Raw genomic sequence first — 17,676 nt, 5'->3', positions numbered from 1 at the left:
CTCTAGAGCATCAAAAGAATAAGACATACTTTATGAGACTGACTTTAGGAAGTTCCAACCAGAGTGATAACAGCAGCTGTACCAGGTCAGATAAAAGGCCCACTTAGCACTTCATCCCATCTGACAGCAGTCGAGTGCAGAACCCTTGGGAAGCATACGAGAGCTGCACTAACCACTACAATACTCCCCCTCTTACATGACATGTACACTCTGTTTGTGCCTGCTGGGAGCCAACCTTCACCCTTGCTACCGCTGGACCTGGAAATGTGGAGCAGCAGGAGCCCCATCTCAGGCTGCCGGATCCAAGAAAATACATTTTCCTCTAACAAATAGTACAAACACTGATTTACTGTTTGTCCACAACTGAGTGACAGAATGGAAAAGGGGGGGAGGGGAGAAAGAAAGAAAGAATGAAAGAAAGAAAAAAAAAAAAAGAGAGACTGCACACCTATGAATTAGCTTTCCAGGGGCTTCACTCACAAGGACTCCATTTTCTACAGGCTTCCCTTCCTTTCCAGATGGACTATTAGTATCTGGGGAGGGTGTGACAAAGTAAACGTTAAAACAGTAGGCACAAAGATACAATGGTTTAATTTCAATCCTAAATGCCAGGTGCAGTTCCAATGTGCAAACAAAGCTGGGAATACAAGTAAGCATTTATATATCCTAACAGATAACTGAACAGGTGAACAAACCAGTTTAGTTCCACCACCAACAGACTAATTAGCAAGACAATGAACGCTTGATTTTCTATTCTTCTACCAAATGTAGTCAGTAATTATAATGCAATATAATTATGAGGACATAACTGATGTTAAAGCATGCAATACCAAGTCACACTGTGATTCACTCTGTGGGGAAAAAATGCAAGCCACGCAACCACACCTTTCCAAACCACATCTTTTACAGTTAACTATAATTATTTTCATTTTAGAACACAATGAGAAGACATTCCAGTACATGATGAAGTGAAGCTGTAAGAAAAGAAGGAATCTAGTATTAACTTCGAGTCTTCCTAAAAAATTAAGCAGGAAGCAACATGCAAAAGTCTGGTGTTTTTAAGCAGCCAAATGATTGGCACCTAAACACTTGTCAGTTAATCGGAACACTATTTTCAAGCATAAAAGTTAATTCAGAATTTGTAACAAAAAGTCTGTCCAGATCTGGAGTCCAAAGTTTTCATGCTTTTATACTAAAGCAAAATACATGCACAAAATCGTTCATTAAAACATTAAGCATGGACTGCTTGAACATAAAGTTGTTCCATCCTGTGTCTGCAAACTGAACATAGGTTTACCACTCTAAAAAGCCAAAGTTAAACTGTTCAGTGTAGTCTAGAAGCAAAAAAAAAAGTAGAAAAAGTGAAGAGTACAATGATTTAGTTCCTATTTTTATTTACATGAATGAGAGAAAACTGATATGGATCTGATGGTTACTTTAACCACTTGACAGCATTTCTTTTGAAGGACTCTCATATGAAAACCAGCAAGCAATCCAGTGTCATATTGCTTTAGAGCACCTCCGGAGTCCTACACCCACATGAACAAAACAAAACTGCAAATAAACCATCCTGCCTTAACAGCTCTCAGATTTGATTTTGTGTTGTATGCTACAAAGGTTTCCTCCTCATGCTGCATTTACCTCTTGAGAACGAAAGATGCTCCAGATTGCCAGGGCAAAGCTGGCACGTGCACCTAAGGTAGAACTTGCTAAAAAGGGCTCTGTTGAAATGTGTCCAGTAATGATAAAAGGGAATAGATGTGAAGTATTGAATACACATACGAGAACAAAAAAGACCTTCGGAGCTCAATCCTGACAACCCCTCTCTGGGTACACTCACTACACTCCAAAGCCCAGGATGTGTGTTTAAAGCTTCTTTAAAACTTCCTCATGGAAGTGTTTGAGATAAAGAATCGCTGCTGCTGAATTATCTACAAGCTGACACATCAACTCTTGGAGCATCACAGAAAAAAGTAACATGCAAACCAAGCTGATACCTTCCACTGTGCAGATGAAATTCTTTAAAAATTATTTGGTCTCTTGTAAATGCACTGCAGCTACTCATATTACTCCAACATAAGCACTAACATAAAGCCACGTGGCAAAAAAGCAGTTACCTGGTTCCAGACGTTGAATCGTTCCTTCTAACGAAGGATCTGAGTCTAAAAGTGTATATAATTAACTTTTTCCAGAAGAAACTCATTTTCAGGCTTAACACACACAAATTCATCCAAGTACCACAACCTACATCACAAAACCATAAATGCCCAGGGCAGGATCAAATTTGCCAAAATGGACCTCTCTTTAATCCCAAACCCCATACAGTCAAAAAAGACAAACTTGAAGAAAAAGAAAAAATCCAGATCAGATGGCTACAAGTGACAGATCAAGAAACTTCTTTTCTTTCAAGATATGCACCGATGAGGAGAAAATAAAAAAAAAACCTGCCTTAAAGTTGCCTCAAATTGACAACAACAGAAAAACCTCACTATGTGCAGGGAGCCAACATACACATTTTCTCCCTAGTGATGGGGAAGAGACTTAATTCAAGAACCTTAAGAGACTCCCTTAATTCTTTTAACTTTCCTTCCAGTACAAATATTTTTCCTTTAATGTCTCTCCCCAACACTCCACGCATCAACCTATCCCAAGAGAATTTATTTGTAAGCTTACCACTGTTCTCCATGCTTTGTTCAGCATTAGTATATGTACGAAGAAACTCAGCAAAAGCCCCATCTTGCTCCAGCAGCTCCTGGTAGGAGCCCATCTCAGAGATTTCTCCATCAGTCATTACGAGAATTGTATCCATTTGAGGCAGATAATTGACCGCGTGGGTTACCAAAACCCGTGTCTATACAGCAAAAAGGGAAGAAAAAAAAATTTTTTTAACACCGACATCTCAAATTATTAAACACGATGGTTGAACTACTGCTGCTGGAATTCCACGTTTAATACAGTAACAACCACAGGAGGAATGCAGCATTTTTAAAAAAAAAGCTACTGTCCTCATCTTGATTTTTCCTCAAAGAAATCTGAATTACAGAAATGAGAGAACATTTATAAAACAATGCATTTTTATAATGAAAAGTTCTCTAAAAATCTCAGGAGGATTCTTTCATTTTTCAGATGTTTGAAACGTAAGTCCAAGTATGCTATTTGACAAACTTGGAATCACTTGAACTCAGCAAAGAAAAACAAATCATTCTCCAGAGACAAGTATCTCATTATGACATACTTTATTTTTCAGGATTCCTTTTGGTCCAATGACTTTTTCAAAAATATGTTTTCCAACATGAGCATCAACAGCTGATAAAGGATCGTCAAATAAGTAGATATCTGCATTGCAGTAAACCGCCCGAGCAAGACTGACTCGCTGTTTCTGTCCTCCAGATAAATTCACTCCCTGGGGAAACAAGAAAATATGATCCTTTATTTACAGCTGGAAAGAGATGTCAGTTTGTGAAAGACATAAGTCATAGGCGGTTTATGCAAATTAGAGAAATTTCAGCATTGTATGAAAGAGATCTCCATCATGAAGAATTTCACTACCCCAACAGCATAAGTAATCACAGTGAAAAACCTCTTGGAAGGAAGTAAATCTATTCAGTTCTCACCATTACTGAGGGGCTAGTAAAAAAAAATTGTTTGCTAGTTTTGTACAACAAATAACCTAGACAGACCTACCTAACTCTGTCCATTCAGAGGCTACTTCTCTTCTGAATCTGAGGCTTCTCTTCTGCTCTTTCCTCTACTGAACCTGGGGCTGCCAGTTGGCAGCTACAGCCCACCTATTAACTTGTCAGCAGGCAAAGCACTTATCCCTGCATATCCCTGTCTTCTGGAGAACATCAGCTTATTCCTCTCTTTGAGGCTTACAGACAAGAAAAATATACTGTTCAAATTTGCCTATTTTAGAGGATTCCTACTCTGAATGTTCTAAATTCAATACAGTTTTAAGATAAAGTAGAAGAGAAGTCATATGGCCTTAACTACAACCTGTAGTGCTATTATGGTAGAGCGAGTTCTTAAAATACCTTTTCTCCTATTTCTGTTTTGTCTCCTGTAGGAAGGACCTCTATATCAGGCAGCAGTGCACAAGCCTCAATCACACGCTTGTAACGCATCTCATTCATCTCCCTTCCAAAGAGAATGTTATCTTCCAGAGTTGCATTTTGGATCCAGGCTTGCTGAGGAATGTAGGCTACAGAGCCCTGCAAAGAAAATAAAGTTTCTTGTTCAGTACTTTAGACTGAAGTCTGCACACAAAGTCAAAGCACAGCAGGGCTTTGTGAAGCAGACAGTACTAATGGTGACTGCAAGAAGTAGTTCCTGGGCTATCGCCTTTTCCAAAATCTTATTTTTACAATCCTCTCTACAAGTGAATGTAACAAAGTGTGCTGGTAGAAAATAAAGGACTTTAAATATAATTCTTTAGTGTAAAGTTAGAGGACACATTTGTTTAAGGAATACGTTCACACAATCACTGTCAAAAGTCATTAGTTCTTTCACATAGTATAAAGCTATGTTCTGTATAAAACAATTTGATCTGTAACACAGCATTTAGCAAATGTATCATTGCCAAGATACTGCAAAAAAGTAGGGGAAGTAGTTTTTAATATAAAGGTCATTTAAAAGGAAGAGATTAAGTGACTCCAAAGTATTTTGCTTTGAAGACTAGTTCTGCCTTCTCTTTCCGCACAAATAATCAGTGATTCAGGTCTCACCTACTTTATTTTTCCAGAATAATTTTGGAAGTGACAAAATGTGCATTCTTTTAAATGCAATACATGCGTTTTCTTTCCATACATTACAGCACCATCAAAACCCAAAACAATGACTTTTTATTTATTTGCTTAATTCCAGGTCAATTTTCCTCTGTGAGCTCTGTGCTATATCTATGTTTGCGTAACTGTGTGTACCCTCCCTCCCTGTAATTCTTGGATGTCTAAGCAGGTCGAAGCCAATACTGCTCTTCCTCAGGCTGGAGTGTGTGTAATAAGGCCTCCCCACCTCACAGCTGGCTGCCAATAAGACTCACCAAAATACTTATCTTTGTCACCTCCATCATTCTGACTATTTGGGTAAATCTGAAATCAACAGATTCAGAAGCTGTTGGGTTGAGGCTTAAGAAGCAATCACAGAGAGCGTAGGCGAGGGCATATACATAACTTGCCAGGAAATTAGGCTAAAACCACATTCATTTGAAAGGCTGCCTCTTCCCCTCCTCACACCACTTGAAAATCCAGAATTCCTCTTAACTTAATCCTGAATCCCAGCTTAACAATTTTTCAGATGCATCCCACCTTGACAACCACGTAGCCTTCCTTTTTGTCCATCTCCCCCAGTAATGCAGACAGCAATGAAGACTTTCCACAGCCAACTTGACCAACAACAGCTATCAAGGAGCCTTCAGGAACAGTGAAATTAATGCTGAAATAAAGTGCACATAATTCAGCCTTCCTTGCTTGCTGGCACAACCCCGAAGTTAAACAGTGTATTGAACAAAGCCAGATGCAATACGAACACCCACTGCAAATGCTGACACAGTACATAAACTTTAACTGTTTCAAAAAAGCTAATCTCTCATTCAGAAAGCAACCAAGCTCTTCTTATATTTAGGATGTGGCATCTTAACATGTGATTAGCCAAAATGAGAAGGAAAAAAAACCCAAAAAACTTTCAAAAAGCACTGTGATACAACCTGAGCAATTTCTCTTAAACGTTCCATGAACTCAAATGGAAATACCAATAGTTTCTTCCCAAACAGCATCACTGTCCCAGATAATATGCAATTTAAGGCCCAAGAAAAAGCAGCCAAAATTAAGAACGGGGACAGGTCAGAGGGAAAACACAGCTTGCAGCTGCACCACCAGTTACTTTGGTAGCCATAACACGTGCAAGGTTCTGCACTGGTTTTCTCCAGCATGAGAATCAAGGATGGCTACAGTTCAGCAAGAATACGATTTTAAAAGGAAGGCTCCGAGGACATTCTGCAAGCATTAGGGGCCAGGGACACTTAAAAGGGGCTAATCTGGCTGTATCCTGTAGATGGAGCTCATCCCACCTGCAGCATGTAGCAAGAGCTTGAATCTCTGAGGCTCTCTCTCCTCCTATTATACCTCTTGCTACTCCCCTTTATGCATTCCATACATACAACACACTTTCTAAATTCCTCTAGCTTAAAACCCTTGGTTTAAAAAATGTTTCCTGTTTAAGCAAATTCTCCTGCATATAGGTGTTCTAAATCAAATACAGATAATTTACAATGCGCAGCAAGTGGAACAAAGGGAACTGAGTCTTACCTGTTCAGTGAAGGAGGATCATTTTTGGACCAGCGAAATGTTGCATTCTTTACAACAATGCATCCTTCAGCTGAAAAAAAGAAAATTCATATTTATAAAAATGCCAATGCAAGCAATTGCATGCTCTGGATCACGCCACAGAAGTCAATCTAAGGACACATAGGCCACTTTTCCAGCTGAACAACAATCCACTGCTTATGAAAAGCTTGTGTTCTGCTTGTGCTGAATTTATCAAGACAGCAAAACTTCTCAGGTTACACCAGAGGTAACCAGGAGGTACAGGAATGCCAACCATAGAAAGATACTGACTTATTCAGCTGCATCCTCCTTTACCCAGCAACTCCACTGCAGCACAACAAAGTCAGTTCAAGAAACCAGCAGCCTCAATGCAAGGAGGTATTCCCAAAAGCGGATGACTGCTTATCAGGAAGACAAACGACTAAAATGATACAGAGCTCAGCTAACCACATGAGACAGATGGATGGGGATTTCACTCTCTTTGTAAAAAGGAAGTAAGAAAAAGCCTTTAAAAATGACAGACATAGTCAAGTTTTGGTTTGCAAGAAAAAAGGCATTAGGGTTTTTTTTTCAGTAAATCTGCCTTCACGCTTATCTGTCTCCTGAACAGCTCTATATAATCAGACCAGCAACACTGGATACAGCGAGAGTGACAATGGGAATAACGCTCTTTGCACAAAAAATAAAGTAGAGGCATTTCCCAGAACTGGGAATTATCCTTTCTCCTTCAAGCGTGCTGACTGTTATTTTCCAAAATGCGGGGGTTTGACACAGCATTAATTAACGTTCTGTTAACCGCCTACAAATTTCAAATGGCTACACTTGGAACAGTCCAACAAGTAATTTTTAAAGTGACCATCTGTGCCTGGCTGCAACAATTCTGTAGGTTGGACACAAAAGCAGGGGAAAGGAAAGAAGCTTTCTTAGAAGGACATAGAAACTACATAGAATTTTCTTTTATAAACTCCCTTGGCTGCTTTGTGGCTAAAATTTGAGTGAAATCCTCAAAAATGCAGTAAATCTGTTACAGAAAGCAAAAGAAACACTGCAAAGCCACCCTGAACCTGCACACAGTCATTTTCAGCAGGAAAAGAAACTCACCCTCTTTGATGGGACCTCTGATTATGCTGTCTGGATCTAACTCTTCGTGAGAGAGGAACACCCTAAGGCGCTTCAAGGAGACACTGGCCTGCATGGGAAAGCGACGCAAAGCTGTCTTATAGTTTGCTCATTACATTTAAGAGCTTGTTGTTTTGCATCACATATATATGTTACATCATTCTTATGCACTCCTAATTCCCCCGAAAATCCATCACATAGTTTCTTGGATAGTCAAACCCACGCTTCCCAAACCACAGGAAATATACGGTTGATTTCAGGAACGCCCATTCACCATAACTGGGATTGATAATTTTGCTTGCACAGCACTTAACACACAGGAAACGCGAAGCTCCCTTTCTGAGGTGGCTGAATTTTCCCCCGCAGACACTCTCTAAGCACAGGAATACAATCTTCCCACTCAGTGGCTACTTCTGCACATAAAACACTTGTTAATGACTTAAGACTTACTTCTACTACGCTGCTGATAACCATAGGAAGCATGTTCAATGGAAACCTGAGGATGTTGAATAATGCTAGGGAAACAAATGCCTTCTGAGCATCCAAGACACCATCCTTATCTGCTTTGACATACACAGCAAACGTGGACAAGGCAACCTGAAACCAAGTGTATTGGTTACTGTTCGGGTAACACTTTTTAAAGCCACTAGCTCAGGAGTCACACAGTCTGACAGCTGGAACCCGAGGTCTACAAATCAAAGAGAGTAATGTTCTGGTAACTTCCTTGTTCCCGATAATGAGTTTTACAAAACAAACACTTGATTTTAATTTATTGTTGTAAAAATAATTTGATGGCTCTTCTAGCAAGTGCCAAGCACTTATTTCCTTCACATAGCAAAGGTGAAACCACAAATGTCCCAGGCTATTTGTGGTCAAACTGCAGGAGAAGAGAATGCTCTCCTTCAGTTTTAAGGCACTCCCCATGGTTCCAGATACTGCATCAGTAACATAGATACACAAGGTGGAAACACCCCAATGCTAACTCATTTTATATTTTGTAGAGATGACTGCAATCCTAGATTTCCAAATACAGCCCATGGACAGATTGTTTTCAAAGAAACTTGAAATGCTACTGCATTACAAAGGTGAAGCCTTACAGTATTTGAACAATACACAACAGAAAAGCTTAAAATCCATGCTGAACAAGAATTTGGGATTGAACCATTGTTATCATCAAAGTATAAAAATAATCTTTTAAAATCCATATACTTATTTATGGTTTTTTTTAAACATGTTGGTTAAATTATAACAAAATTCAAGTAAACTAAGTAAAACAAAATGTTAACATTCAGATCCATTCCCTTCACAGTATTCCCTTCAATGGTAACCACACTAAGCACACAACAAGATCCAGCAACTCCTTCCCACAGATTGCCACTTAACACAAGAAATCAACCTAACCTTCAGTATTCCCCCTCCCACAAGGCTTGAAACAATTAGCTCAAATACCTAAGGAACAGTCTTGTGTAAGCACAGCATTCATTGAAGACATAAGTATCTCTGTTAAAAACCTGACTGCTGTGAAGACATGTATTGTTCTTCACACTGTGGATGACTGGCTGTGCCTGGTACAGTAGCTTGTTTGTACAATCCTTAGTTTGGAGAACCACATCCCAGGGAGAAAAGCCCTCCCAGAGAGATCGAAAACAAGACAGGGTCCAAACAATAACCTCACAAGCAGCACGTCTGCACTCTTGTGTCACCAGCCATTCGGCTGGAATACACCCGTATCAGCACACATAGCAGCAGGGGAGTTACTGCAAAATGAATAATTGCCTGACACCACTATTAAACAATGTTTTGAAGAGCCCTGGCCATGGAAACAGAAGGAGGAGTAAAGGAAATAAGTTTTGCATATCAAAAATGCTTTCAAGTAGGCACTTGCACAAATTCTTTTATCAGAAGTTCAGAAGAAAATACAAAAACTATTAAAAATCCAAGAAATGGGATGCTAAACAATAGCCTCACACTTCAGACTGGACTGATTCTGCCCCAGAGGCAAATCCCCTAGGGTGCAGGACCACTGCCACATTCACAATGTTCACTGAAACAGCTACTCGTTCTGCAAATCTGTCACCTTGGACTCCACAAAACAAAATTACGAGTCTACTGTAGAGTTTGATTTAGAAACTTCATTTAATAATGTATTTATATTAAAATCATCTCAGACTTCTTTTAGAAAAGCATTCACTTAAGAATGCAGCTGATGTTTCCTACTCAGGACACTGCTTCTTCTGCCTTTCATCATGCCCAAAACATAATGTAAACACTAAAAATGTTTGTGGGGAAGGAATCTGAGACTGGAAAGTACACTTAAACACCTTCAACTGGAAGAGCACATATTTTCTCCTAATGTAGTCATAGCTTTAATTTGCTTTTGCAGACAAGATCAATGGCCTCTTGTTCTAATAGGGTCTGAAGCAATTTTGATGTGATCTCACCCTTCTCCCCCTTTAAGTAGTTTAAACGTAAGCTAACCACAAACACAGTGGGGATGTTTCACATATCAAGAATATTTTTTTTTAAATCGGAATTCGAAGCAATCCCAGGGTATGCAATGGCTCCCCACTCCAGATTGCTCTTAAACAGATGCCAAGAGAACCCAAGCCAGAGGTACGCCTGGTGCACAACATCCCATTCAAACAAGGGCTCCTCCCTAAGGGCCCGCTGCTTTCAGAAAGGTGCAGAAACAAGGCAAGCTTTACTCTGTCAGCCGCAGCTACCACCTGGAAGGTACTGCGTGCATTCATAACTTCTTCCAAATCTAACACTACATTTAATCTTCAGCTTCTCAAATACACCATCAAAAAGAGAGGGAGATGCAGAGGAAGGTTTTGTTTTTCAATACTTTGGCTATGACTTTCTAGAATACAACCAACTTGAATGTTACTAAGTTTCAAAGAAAACAGTAGTGCCTTTTCATAAAGAAGTGGAGCCGCAGGTCTTCAATTTCCCACTCAGTTTCCCAGAGGGCATTTCAACTATTCCAAAACAAATCCAAAACAAGTTCTCAAGCATTGCCTTGGAAAGCACGATCCCAAAAAGGAGAGCAGACTTCTAGATTTGTTTCACTTACCAAAAAAGGAGCACAAACCCAAGTGAAGGTTGCCATTGCAGCAAGGTAAGCAGATTTCTTTAGGACTTTGAGTTCTTTCTGTCTGATCTCTAATACCTTCCCTTTGAAGGCTAATTCCCAAGCATAAAGTTTCAGAACTTTAATCCCATTGAGAATTTCATTCATCAGCTTAATTCTGTTGTCTTTACTCTTCATTTGAGCCACCTAAAAACAACATGGCAAAACATAATTAGCAGAGCACAATACTTGGCAGAGCCACAAAGTTCTGAGCTTTCTATTTTGCAATAGCAAAATTTACCTCATTATCATCAAAAGCTTACTAGCTTCCCAAGCAGGAAATCTGAGATGCTATCTGAACAAACAAATATGCAGAATTAACAAGACGTTTTAAACTAATTAAAAGAATCATAGAATAGCTTGGGTTGGAAGGGACCTTAAGGATCACCTAGTTCTAACCACCCTGCCATGGGCAGGAACACATGCCCCTAGATCAAGCTGCCCTTATCAGAATGCTTCATCCAACTACAAATCGAATCAAGATCAAAATAATTGTAGCACCGGTTTAGGTGGGATTAAGCCTACATCATGGAGGCCTGGGACTCAGGGTCCTCTCTAGGTACAATACGCAGTTAAAAAGAAAGCCGCTGTAAACAAACTTCAGCGGTGTGCAGCTCACATCTAACCTTCAACCAAACTTGGTTTTGCCTCATTTTCAGCACTATCAATGGTTTTCTGATAGTGCTCTGAGGCAAAAAGCTTTCCATTCCCGTAAGAATTTCCAAGCCATAAGAATAAAGTCCATTCTTCAGAACATTCTGTCTTCATAAAGTATTTTAATGAGGACAGTACAAAGCTGAAATAATGTTCTGACTCAGCACTAGGCCAAGTCAGTAGACTGTACCTGCACTGCTCTCCCAAACAGCTGTTAACAGTGGCAGTGTGGTTGTGACAAGCTATATATCCCTACTTCTCCCAGGTGAGGACCAAATGCTGAGGTATATTTTAATGAACATCTAGAGTTAAAAGGTTTCATTCCAATAAATCTATCTCCTCTGAGTCTGTACCAGAAAGCACATGGTAGAGCTGTTGAAAGTAGTTTTTGCATTAGAAAACATGAAAGTTTAAGTCTACGTTTACTACTGTGCACTCTCTGTAACAAACTGATCCCTCTCTGTATAAAAGTGGCCAGGGATCGAGAACAGCCAAAAACTAAGACTTTTTCCTCATCCTTCCAGGACCCACCAATCTCACAAAAAAACCCCAACACTGCAACCACCATCCTGGAAATGTATTTCACTCATTAAGCAAACAGTAGTTTATGTCTGCACTTAACTGCCTAGGGAGTTAAAAACTGAACTAATTCCAAACCAACCATCATGCATTTCATGAAGCTGGGTAGCCTGCTACCTTGATCTTACCTACTGGAAAATTTTCAGACCATTATGTACAGATACACTGTAAGGCTGAAAAATATGCGAGTTTGTATATTCTGCATACACAACCACCACTGCCATTTCTTTCCCTTCCTTTTTTTAAGGGATAAATCGAGAATCTCAGAAACAAGTCAAAGGACAGAACACGTTTCCTTAAAGCACTCTGTTGCATGTATAAAAGTTCTAACCTGATAGGTTTTTGTCTTCATTGCCATCACAGCATTTATGGGAACCAGAAGGATCATGACAGCCACACCTGCCAGCACTGAAGGACCTAAATTCTGAAAAGCATTTCATTGTAAACATTTATTCAAACTCATTTTAAAAAATCTTCAGTCAAACCACTGCATATAGTACATAAAGGCACTCTGAAGTAGCGCTTTCACATCTTCTTCCCTTTTCAAGGTCAGCTTGGGGGAAGAAGATGAGGACTAAGTAGGGGCTCTAACTGACGTTTATGCAATTTGGTTTTTGAAACAAACATACATATATAGCCTCTATATAGAGAGGTATATATAGATCAATCTGTATCTATACACTGCTGAAAACCCCCAAGCAGTCTGAACAACAGCTGTCTCTAGTCACAAGTGTAGGATGTTGTTGAAGTCAAAACAGGAAACAACACACAATACTCACATCCCACAGCAAGCACAGTGCTAATATCACCTGGAAAGGTGCAGACCAAATCATATTTATATAGGTAGCCAAGTCCATGAATCTCTGAGCATCCACAGACATTAGATTCACAATCTCACCCACAGTAGAAGTCTTTCTAGCAGAATTTGTGATGACAAGTGCCTAGATGCAGATTAAAAATAAAAAAACAATTAAGGCAACATGAAGACAATTTACATTTTCTCTACAGAATCCAATTGCTTTACAAAGCTTCATATTTAAAATTAAAGGCAATCCTTTTCCTGCTTCCCATTCTGTTTACCCTGCACATCTTACAAAATGCAAGTTGCATGGTTTGAAGCAAGCAGCTCAAATAGAAAACTAAAAACAACAAGCAGTCTTTGGGGTAGGATAAGTAGGGTGGATGGTGAGTTTAATGCTTGAGGCAGGTATTGTTTCCTTTTTTGGGGGTTGTTTTTTTTACTGTAAGAAGCAGAGGCCTCACTTCCTATCACATGTTTTTCTCACAGAGCAACCAGTCCACAGCTTTCTAAAACATGCCAGTTTATTCCAAGATGAGGTGGCACCGCTGCTAAATCCCAAATGAAGCTGCAAACGTATTATAGATGCATCTTAATTTCCGCACAAACTAAAGCAGTTTCACACCCCAGGTCTAAACAAGACAAGGTTTCTTGTTTGGTAGCAGGAAGATGAAGGTGCCTGTATTTTAACTAGTAGATTAGAAGTCTTCTCTATCTAGAAGACTTTTGTTAATAACTTAGATACTGTCTTAGTTCCTTTAAGAGCTAGGAATCAGCCTACCAGAGCCTTCTAACTACTTTAATTATTCCCACTTAAGCAATGTATTTGCACTATCACCAAGAGGTATTATGTACTTAAAGAAACACCTACCTTTCGATAAATCACACCAACAATAGCTGATTTGAGTCTCATTCCAGTTACAAAACAAATATGAAAATACTGGTGAAGAATCAGTGTCTGAAGACAAGCACAAAGAAACAGCAGCCCTGTATAAAAGTATCCTTGCCAGTTTGGGGCAGCTTCGTCATTTACAAAATTGATTAGCAATCTGTGAAGAGAGAAATTAGTTCTCTTTATGTACGCAAATCAAAATGACTAGGTCAGGGTTACAGCCTTGAATTACTCCAGATGTTGTATGGGTCATGCAAGCACCCAAAGTACCAAACTCAGATAGTTAAGCAAACTTCTTAGAAACTGGAGATCATTTTACATTAGTATACATCACTCCCTCATCCTGACAAGGTACTACATTAAAACAAATTATCACATACCTTACATGTACAGCATTCTCCTGGAGCTACACTAAGATGTCTAACATTGCTTCCAGCGAAACTAAAACTGCTTATGGTCCTTTTACTTCTGTTCACCTTAAAACAATACAACTCCCTCCTACCCCCTTAACCCCCTGCTGCTTCACATACTGTGACTTTTTGCCCCACAATCATTACAGGTGAGAACTAAATAAGCTCTCCTGCTATTGTTGATTATGTTCCTGCTTGGCCTTCCTCGTGCCGGAAAGGAACATAAAAAGTCAAACATTCAATGCATGATCTTACAGTTTGAAAACCAATGGACCAATGGTGCCCGCTCTCTAACTTGCATGAAAACTCCTCCCTTTAGAGCCAGCTAAAGGCAACGCAGCTTGGTGAGTGAAATACTAGTGTGTTTCAAATTCTATCCATATACTTTTAATACGATAATAAAGTATATGAGTCTTACTTTAGAATCTCTGGGCCTGTAAACATCAAGAGATCGTGTCCAGCCTTAAAGAGGAAGCTCATGAGAAAATATGGTCCAAAGGTTTTATATAACACCTTGAATAAAGATGCTTCAGAGCTCTTCTGAGATGGTTTTATAATCAAAGCTTCAGCCTCTTCTGTCACATCACCGTTGGAGTCACTTGATTTTTGCTGCTTTTTGGGCGAGTATAACATGTTTAATAGTTGCCTGAAATAAAAGTAGCATATAATGTAGCCTTTATTCAAGCATAAAGCCAACTGGAGAAATGTACACCATGCAAATAAGATGTTTATGAGCTGTTTATTGCCCTTCTTAACAGTTTAAATGAGTTTTATTGGCAATCAAACATCTCTTTAATCATACAACCATAGCTAAATGAACTGGCCAACAGACTTCTTTGTAGGGATATGTAAAATCCCTGTTGAATTTCTCCTATAGGTCTGCCCTGAGGAATAAGGAATAGGGCCATAATCTGCCTTAAACTTCAAGGGCAAAGGACATTATTATCCTAGAACCAATTATGCTGAACTTGCATCAAAATCAAGGCCTTCCCGTACCACCAGAGTTAAAAGACTGCAGTCAGTTTTATGCCCAGTCATCCTCAATGGCCTGAACGCATTCATATCATACATCTGGCTTATGCCAAACTACATACTGCCAAACTTCTGAGGACAAGCTGTATGTAAAAATAGACTGTGTATGGAAGCAAGCAATATTCCTTCAATGAAAAGGTACTTCTATTCACTGCAGTAAAGGATGGTGAAAGCAGGATGGAAACTGTAAGCAGGCCATCTTTCTAATTTTAGTCATCTGGCTTAGATGCCCAGGCTCCCTATATAGGCAAAAGAGAGGCAAGCTTCTCACTTTTACGCCCTGAACTGCCCTCCTGAAGTTTCGCTAACTATAGAGGGAGCCCAAGATCCTAAATTACATGACTGAAGGTTGACTGTGTGAAAGCATTCCCTTCCCAGGGAAAAAAAAATCACACATCAAAAGCAACAATAATAATCAGCCTTGAAAGACTACGCCAAACCATGCAGCTTTTCATAAAGAGGACACTCAACACCCTACTTGGCTCTTTTTCTGTATGCATTCAAGGACAAACACATTGCTGCCACTTGGGTCTTACAAAAAAATGCCTGGTAACATATGACAAACACCTCTAATTAGAGGCTGAGTAACTTAAAGCTTTTGAACCTCCACATCTTGGAAGAACTGCCAGCCAGGGATAACTGAACTTACCTCTTGGTCTTCGCCCACTCTTTTGCCCAGTTTCTAGCCAAACCTGGCACTACCTCCTCCGATTTGTCCTCTTTATTTAATGACCACAAATCCTTGGCTTCCAAAGGTCTCCGATAACCCTGAATCATTAACCTGTATTAAAAAGAATCAACACTATATATTTAAGAACATCAGAGATATGTCTAAATATATATGTGCCATAAGACAATGGTCCTTACATCCAGCTCTTCAGAAAAGTGCATGCAAGAGTTGGTACCTGTAGTAACACAGGTTCAGATGCTAGAACACACATCCTCCTATCTTTACAGCAAGAACTGGACACCAACAAAACATTTAAGCATCCAGAATATGCCACTGAGCTCAAATTTCAGGGAAAATAAAAGACAGGATGAAGCGATCTTATTTGAAATTTAGCCAGGCAATTAATATTATCATGCCTACTACATTTCAAAATCTTTATTAGCCTTTAATTTCACAGAGTAATTCCTTTCATCTAGCTTTCTGTTGGAACTCTGGCCAAGTACCAACCACAACTATACACCAATATTAGTTTACGTTTCTGTGATTTAAGTCACAAGAACACGTGTTGTGATCAAATCATACAGCATAACTAAAGCTAAGTTAATGAAAAAAATTAACCTTTGGACAAAAAGAGGTAACAGTTCTGAATGCTTACGTTTCTAAATACAGCAGACAATTTCTACCTTCTTATGTTTCCTGAAGAAATATTTTTTATCTTCTTTCAGCAAACATACTAAATATACACTGGCAAAATTTAAAATTACAAAGACCCTACACAGGAAGTAAAGAAGATTAATCAAATCTAAAAAAAAAAAACCACAAACAAAAAAACCCCAACAATTTTATCTATCTACAGAACAACCAAGCAAAACAACCATAATTATTCTTGCATGATTATTGCCAATTTAACTCTGAAAGCAAGATCCTAAAATGCCATCTAGCTTTAACTGACACTTTATGCATCATCTTGATCTTACCCAGTGATCCACCAGAATGTGATTCTTGAAAGGAATGAAGCACTGAATTCTGGACATGGATTCTAAATGAGAGAAAAAGAAATCAAGCCACATACTAAGTGACTCATACAGGCCAAAAGAAACAAACCAAGCAGAAAAGATGCTTTTGAAAATCCTTTTGCTTATAGTATTTTTTTTCACATTACGAAACTTGTCATTTATGCTGTTGAGAGTTTGGTCAGAAAACACAAGGCCAACTTCAGGGCTGTCAGCAGGCTGGGCCACTGGGATACATGAATAGCAGTGCTCCCTATCAACCACACAACAAATAATTGAGGGAATTTTATAAGACGGTGCAGGCCAAATAATCTCTCAAGATGTCATAATTACTGCCTATCTATATCAGTGCAAGGTATGCTACCATATGAGAGCACTAATATGTTAATTGGCTAGCGTCAGTCATAAACAAAGAATTCAGTTCTAGTGTTCTAGCAGCTAATCGCTGTGACTCCATCAAAACAGATGCACAAATGAAAAAAACCCCACATGTCAAACTTCATAAAAGCACCCCAAAAGAGCCTCTAAAAATCCTGCACCTCACTCACCAATAAGCATAAGAAACTTAAGTATCCAGGAAGGTACACAGCTACCTCACGTTCAACATCCTGCACAATGGCTGTCTCGTTTCACTACTCTTCATGTTAACATCCTCTCCTTATCTGGTTGGATTAAAACAGTCAACAGGAAGGCTGGAAGAATTTCAAAGGCACATAAGGTGATTTACTTCCAGAATTCTGCTGGAGATTTCTCTCTTCCCTCTTTCACTGCTCGAACAGCGCCTAAAGAATTCTAAAACCAGCCACTCCTTTGGCACACAAACCACTAGGCTTTTATCACCAACTGTAATTGGAGCAACTCAGGTATTTCCATCTACAAAACTCAAACATTATTAGAGGACTGCAATCAAAACAGCCAAGTGTTGCCAATACTGTATTTTTCAATTCATCTTTATGTGACCTGGCTTCTCCACTAAGCTATGTGAGGGGAGTGGAGGAGGCACAGCACTTCGAGCCTTTAGCCATGCCAACATTCCTAACAGACAGATCTCTATG

General features: G+C 39.3%; 1 protein-coding gene across 2 annotated transcripts in view; it reads right to left on the bottom strand.

Moving 5' to 3' along the window:
• ABCC1 (ATP binding cassette subfamily C member 1 (ABCC1 blood group)) overlaps positions 1 to 17,676 on the bottom strand; it is a 44,542-nt gene that overhangs the window by 11,170 nt on the left and 15,696 nt on the right. Inside the window, exons 6-21 of one of the 2 annotated variants that reach the window (XM_069870555.1) lie at positions 16,586 to 16,647; positions 15,588 to 15,719; positions 14,325 to 14,552; positions 13,476 to 13,653; positions 12,585 to 12,746; positions 12,137 to 12,229; positions 10,516 to 10,719; positions 7,890 to 8,036; positions 7,422 to 7,509; positions 6,303 to 6,372; positions 5,304 to 5,430; positions 4,035 to 4,211; positions 3,236 to 3,403; positions 2,674 to 2,851; positions 2,118 to 2,162; positions 449 to 533 (exon numbers count right to left, since the gene is read on the bottom strand). In XM_069870555.1, the coding sequence (XP_069726656.1) occupies positions 449 to 533; positions 2,118 to 2,162; positions 2,674 to 2,851; positions 3,236 to 3,403; positions 4,035 to 4,211; positions 5,304 to 5,430; positions 6,303 to 6,372; positions 7,422 to 7,509; positions 7,890 to 8,036; positions 10,516 to 10,719; positions 12,137 to 12,229; positions 12,585 to 12,746; positions 13,476 to 13,653; positions 14,325 to 14,552; positions 15,588 to 15,719; positions 16,586 to 16,647 (2,144 nt within the window). The remainder of the gene's footprint in view (positions 1 to 448; positions 534 to 2,117; positions 2,163 to 2,673; positions 2,852 to 3,235; positions 3,404 to 4,034; positions 4,212 to 5,303; positions 5,431 to 6,302; positions 6,373 to 7,421; positions 7,510 to 7,889; positions 8,037 to 10,515; positions 10,720 to 12,136; positions 12,230 to 12,584; positions 12,747 to 13,475; positions 13,654 to 14,324; positions 14,553 to 15,587; positions 15,720 to 16,585; positions 16,648 to 17,676) is intronic. The other variant, XM_069870556.1, reaches the window with a different exon arrangement.

The sequence above is a fragment of the Phaenicophaeus curvirostris genome, chromosome 16 (assembly GCF_032191515.1).
Source record: "Phaenicophaeus curvirostris isolate KB17595 chromosome 16, BPBGC_Pcur_1.0, whole genome shotgun sequence".
NCBI classification, from domain to species: Eukaryota; Metazoa; Chordata; class Aves; order Cuculiformes; family Cuculidae; genus Phaenicophaeus; species Phaenicophaeus curvirostris.
This window is presented reverse-complemented; position numbering and strand designations above follow the sequence as displayed.